The sequence below is a fragment of the Frankliniella occidentalis genome, unplaced genomic scaffold (genome assembly GCF_000697945.3).
Source record: "Frankliniella occidentalis isolate FOCC.00 unplaced genomic scaffold, Focc_3.1 Scaffold63, whole genome shotgun sequence".
NCBI lineage: Eukaryota > Metazoa > Arthropoda > Insecta > Thysanoptera > Thripidae > Frankliniella > Frankliniella occidentalis.
The window spans coordinates 1,341,197-1,346,788 of record NW_026267193.1 but is presented as its reverse complement, the minus strand read 5'-3'; the positions used below and the strand labels follow the sequence as shown (position 1 = coordinate 1,346,788).

The 5,592-nt window shown below is 47.9% G+C and overlaps 2 protein-coding genes and 1 long non-coding RNA gene across 4 annotated transcripts in view; 2 read left to right on the top strand and 1 right to left on the bottom strand.

Moving 5' to 3' along the window:
* LOC113209535 (GATOR complex protein Wdr59) overlaps nucleotides 1–5,592 on the top strand; it is a 21,071-nt gene that overhangs the window by 3,961 nt on the left and 11,518 nt on the right. The gene's annotated exons all lie outside the window — the stretch shown is intronic.
* On the top strand, nucleotides 47–1,100 carry LOC113209525 (NADH dehydrogenase [ubiquinone] 1 alpha subcomplex subunit 5). Its single transcript, XM_026427083.2, has 3 exons — nucleotides 47–213; nucleotides 539–703; nucleotides 822–1,100. The coding sequence occupies exons 1-3, from the start codon at nucleotides 193–195 to the stop codon at nucleotides 996–998; spliced, it is 363 nt and encodes a 120-aa protein (XP_026282868.1). The 5' UTR covers nucleotides 47–192; the 3' UTR covers nucleotides 999–1,100.
* LOC127749523 (uncharacterized) lies at nucleotides 1,178–5,580 on the bottom strand. Its single transcript, XR_008011208.1, has 3 exons — nucleotides 5,296–5,580; nucleotides 4,273–4,491; nucleotides 1,178–2,972 (listed from the first exon to the last, which is right to left on the bottom strand). It is a non-coding gene; the product is annotated as an uncharacterized LOC127749523 (long non-coding RNA).

The window sequence follows — 5,592 nt, the reverse complement described above, 5'->3', positions numbered from 1 at the left end:
AATATCTTGATGTTTTGCCCTTCATTATTTTTTTAAACCTACGTTTCATGTTTTACTGCTGCTATAAACTCCCAGCCTGTTTAGCTCAAATCCTCCCACAAGCCTAACCTCTTCTTCTTGTCAGTAGAAAGAAACTTGGACACTTGCAGACGACTGTTTGATGAGAATCCGATAAATTGTACAAATTTGACCATGGCTGGGGTTACCCTAAAGGTTTGTGCCGTAGTTTTTATCCTCAAAACCTCAACAATGCATGATATTAGTGTTGTATCACTCAGTTGTTAGTTGTCAAATTTTGTGAAAGATCTTTTCATATTATAACCTTCAACTCATTTTCCGTCGATTTAACTTTTGATAAATATTATCCCCTTATACTTTCTTTGAAATGTCTTTTAATCTTGTACGTTTCTGTAGTGAATTTCCTTCTTTTATTTTGCGTGATTCTTTTCCAATGTATCTCTGTACCTGAACTATAATTGGCCGTGTTGATCTTGAAACTTTCAAAAAGGCTCACAACTCATGTTTTGGTTTTATTTAGCTGGCCACTGGCCTAACAGGCATGAAGGTTGCCCGTCATCCCACGAAAACTCTTTCTGGTATTTATGGGAAAATACTCCGTACTACTGCCAAGATGCCTGACGATGCAGCGTATAGGAAGTATACTGAAGCGGTGGTTCGGGATCGAGCAGCAGTTGTTGAAAGGGTAAGACGATTTCTGAGAGTTGTGTTCTCTTAAGCAGTTCATGTGGTTTCCTAAACCTCTGATTATTTGTTTACTTGATTACTAAGTGGTTTAATTGTAATTGTGTATTAATTTGCAGGCTGGTGATGACTGGAAGAGAGTTGAACAAGAATTGAACAGTGGTCAGATTGAAGAGTTGATCATTCAAGCTGATAAGGAACTTTCTCTTGCTCGTAAAATGTTAGCATGGAAGCCTTGGGAACCTCTAGTTACCAAACCAGAAGCTGATCAGTGGAAGTGGCCACCACCAAAGTAAATATTGTAAATATATTAGTTTCTATCCTTGTCCATTTGCTTGTTATTTTGATTGTCTGTGTAATAATCAGCAGAAAATGTAAATAAAATCCCTGGTACCTAATTTTATTATCTATCTTAAAAATTTGCTCTTTAGTTTACTTTTTCAAGTTCAAAGAAATCAACAGGAAACTATGTATATTTACTTTGAATGAGATGTTTAATTGAATAGAAAAAATACAATACATACATGGTCAAAAAAGCCGTAAGAAAATGGGAAGTGGCTACCAGACTACCTGGTTTGATCTCAAATTTAGCTGAGTCTTAGCTAAGGACTTACAACAGTACTATCTTGATATAAACTTAATTGTTAAACTGCTTGAAAGCAAAACAAAAAATTTATTTTTGTCTAGAGCCACTTCCTTGAGCTTGCATGCGTTATGCGGTTAGAAGGTAAGAGGATGTCAATTAATTATATAGCAGTCTCTTGATAAAAAAGAAAAAAAGGTCTACATTAACTTTTAGTTTATCACTTAAAATCAGAAGTTTGTGCTCAAGAAAATACCACAATCGGAAATGTCTGTCTTCTCATTTTGGAATGCTTGCCATGTTTCTCCTATGATGTTGGTATTTGAGCGATTTGCAGCCATTTTCCGATTTAAAGGTATTATAACTTAACTACAGTATAACAACTGCTCCTGAGGTAATTCTACTTACAATGTTTTCTTGAAAGTGTAAAAATCTATCTAGAATTTACTAGAATATTAATTATTCTTCAGTACACTTGGAATCAGGAAAGAAGCAAGAAAAAAATGGCATTAAAGGTTCTTGGTTTATTTTATGGCGCTCAGAAATTCTGCTCAGGCTTATCAGAGCCCAATTCACTATGTGAACCTAAAAATTTGCAAATTTGTATGTTTCACCAGGGTTCTAGATTATAAAAAGAAAAAGTTCAAGTGTTGACAAAGTAGTCACTTTTGTAAACCATGCTATAAGAGATTGACTGAACCCTGCTGGTCAAGGAATTAATTAATTTACAAACTCATTATGAAGTAGTTGTACTGAACACGTCTCCTCAATAGAAACCATAAATTACAGAAATACATAGACAGCCGTTTGGAGGGGGTGTGGAAACTCAACTACATTGTAAGATCACAAAAATGGAAAATGAACCAAACCAGATCAAATGATGATATCTTGCTCCTAATGCAAAATTGAAGAAAACCATATACCTAGTACGCCAGGACCTCAGTAAGTCTAGTTAAAATATCATCTTTCACAGTAGGTCATTGTGCTTTGGCAGGCTGAAATTGCAGATGTTGTAGAGCAATCAAACTCAAAGTCTTCAGATGGGTTCAAATTCATATGTTTTCATGCCTCCGAGCAAGGTAACGCGCTGGACGCATCACCGTGCGGAAAGAATCGAAACGATGTCATTTTAATATCGTTGAATGTGTCGCGTCTGACTCGTTGACGACAAGTGGACGATAACGCCGATAACGTTTCGATAACCCACGAAAACCTTTCGCACGGTGTTGCTCAGCACGAGGCGGGGCAGCAGGGGTTGGCGAAAGTGGGGAGGCAGCCGGTATGTAAGCGCCAGTAAGTGGCCTTTAGCTAAGGTGTTAGCGTCGAGGCCCGGCGTTAGATCCTCCACTCCCGTTCGTAGGGGTTGGGCTCCTGCTGCTTGGGGGTGCTGCTCATCGGGCTGGGCTGCATGTGGGCGCCCATGGGGCTGCCGCGGGGCATCTGGGCGAGGTGCTGCATGTGGGACATCTGGGACAGGTGGGACAGATGCGGCGAGGGCGAGGGGGAGCCGTGCATGGGGTAGTGCTGCTGGTGGTGGTGGTGGAGGTGGTGGCCGCCGAGGTGGGGCGCCATCACGGGCTGGCTGGGCTGGTGGTGCTGCTGCTGCAGGTGTTGGTGCTGGTAGTGGTGGGCGTGGTGGTGGTGGAGCGCTGGCGATAGGGATGGCGTCGGCGGCTGCTGGGCGGGCCTGCAAACCAAAGGAGCGTCACTGTCACTGCATCACTCGGTACTTACGTGTGCTCTGGGACGAGCACGGAAGGCGGGGCGGGCGGCAGCATCGATAAATACAGCGGAGAGGAAGAGAGACAGAGTCAGACAGGAGACAAGCGAACGGCTCGAACAAGAACAGGAATTCTCCTCGACAGAGCACGATGTTGTTTGGTTTGATACCCAGACCTCGCACAAACCAGGTGGCTGATCAACTCAGTGCATTTCTTCGGCCCCACCATCAGGGGCGGTCGGCAAACCGGCCCACACTTCTGCGTGTGGTACCGGTAACAACAGAAGTGCGCGGGGTTAATCAGCCAACCGACATTTTATTTCATTTGGCTCATCGTTTCCTTTTTACGTGTGTGTGTGTGAGATTTATGAGCCAGAGGCACAGAAGCAGAGCTGCACAATGCACATGGATGGCATTTGGTGTATGTTATTCTTTAGTCACCGCAAGGACCGCAACGTTTTTTCTGAAAATGGCATCGTAAAGGTGTCCCCACAATGAACGTCTCATCGCGTCTCATCAGTCCCATGAGAACAAACGCCAATGACAGCGCCTGCGACGCGCTGGGTACGCCAACCCGCCAAGCAGCCGTGCGAAGACGGCGGCCCGCCCAGAGTGTCCAATTGCCACAGCGTTGGGCAAGAGAAGAGAACGTTGTTTGCCGCCCAACTTTACCTAGCATCGCCTAAGGTAACGTTTCCGTGGGGCAACCTTTATTTCGCGGTCTCGTTATGACCGACGGGGTCACAGTTTTCCCTAAAGTGAGGTCACTGATGATGTCAAAAACCACCTCGGTAACGTCATTGTCAATGACTCATTGTGACCCTCCTTCACGCTTTCGTGATGAAAAATGTTTTCTCAGGGATCGTGTAAACCGAGCATGTAACATAGGACAGTATGTCGTTACTCCAATCGGAAATTTAAAATATATGAATTTATATATTTCATTTTACCCGATTTTACCAAAAAATGAAAAAAGAGAGTTTATAACGTGATAAAATCTTACGGAAGCAACGAACGTGTACCTGTCAGTCAGCAAATAGCGAGTGTTCATGCATTCAAGCGCAGGCCACAGATTAGCAGCAGGACGAGAAGGAAGAGGCCAGGCTCAGGCAAGCAGTTGTGGAGGCGATAGACGGTGAGGGGGGAGAGCAAGACGACCAGCGGTGAGAGGTAGACCCTCGACCCGACCGTGAGCGAGGCTCGCTCCTCGGGGAGGGAGAGGTCTCGCCGGGTCGCCAGGTCGCCATAGGTCGCCAGGTCGCGTCACCTTTGGAATGTTGGTCGGGTGTCGTTACGTCGAGGAGGTTCTGCCGGCCTGCCAGGGGGTTGTCACCCCTGGGGTGTCTCCGAGGTGCGGCCGACAGCCCCTGGACACCCCTGGGGGGAGAACGCTGGCTAGCGCGACCATTAGCCAGCAGGGGCGCAGGGCACTAGCTAGTTGGCTAGCGCAGCGCTGCATCACAGACGCGTGGTTCTGTTGTAGCAGCTAGAATGATAGAGAACAAGTACAATCCGTCACGACAGCAGCTCGTCAAAAGGACCGAAACGATATAATTCTGGCATCTGCGTGGACGGTACGGGCGTCACCTCAGGACATCGTGCGCGCAGCACTTGGCCGGGGAAGTACAACCTCCCGTCGGGGTTCTAACTAAAAGTGGCCACGCCTGGCCCAACGATACGCTAGCAAGAGGCTCACAACAAATACAGGTACGTCGACTCTAAGTATGCTAGAGCTAAGACCAACAAGCGACCGTTCCTAGAAGAAAAATAATGAACTGGCCAATCTCTAAATAGTTACGATGACGGCGTTATTGTCCCACATTGGCAAGGGACGGCCGTAAAAGACTACTCGTTACTCACACTAATAAAAACACAACAGAGTGAAATTCCAGCAAGTGAATAAACAACTGAACTGCATCCAAAACTAAGGCCGAAATATGTCTACTCACAACCCGTTCGATCTACGCGTTTTTGCTTGAGATGACGTTATTACCGCTTTCGGCATAGACTCAATCCCTCTCGGCTCTAGAGGGAGCAATCTCGACGCCCTTTTAAAAGGGGGTACGTCGAGAGGTTTCCCACATCGATCCGGAGGCAATGGAGTGGCGCCTTTTGCAGCTATTGATAAGAGTGAATGAGAGCAAAACTCGTTGGGGACAAGGCACCCGGCTGGGGTGGCGTCAGGAGCAGGGTGGCGCCCCGACGAGGCCGGCGTCAGCCGTCGTCGCCGGGAGCCGCAGCCGCCGCCGGGGGCGTCGTCGCCGGGGGCGTCGTCGCCGGGGGCACTGACCTCTCCAGCAGACGGCGCTTGAGGTCTGGCGGGTACGTGACGTAGATATACTGGTCGCCCTGGGCGTCCAGCTCGCCGAGCTCGCCCTGGTAACGCGCGGGGTCGTCCGCGGGGTAGCCGTGCGCGTCGGGCGGGCCCGGGCGGCCGGCCCACGGGGCCACGCGGGGGTAGCCGGGGCTGTCGCACCGGGGCTCACTGCGGAGGGAAGACCAGAGGCCACCGGGGGGTCATGGCATGACAACAAGGAGGTTACGCGGATATTCCCCGTCTCCCCCCCCCCCCTTTTCGCCCGTACAG

Coding starts and splice junctions, on each gene's coding strand:
- LOC113209525 (XM_026427083.2), top strand. CDS start 193: ATGGCTGGGGTTACCCTAAAG. Junction 214..538: donor TGGCTGGGGTTACCCTAAAG/GTTTGTGCCGTA, acceptor GGTTTTATTTAG/CTGGCCACTGGCCTAACAGG. Junction 704..821: donor GAGCAGCAGTTGTTGAAAGG/GTAAGACGATTT, acceptor ATTAATTTGCAG/GCTGGTGATGACTGGAAGAG.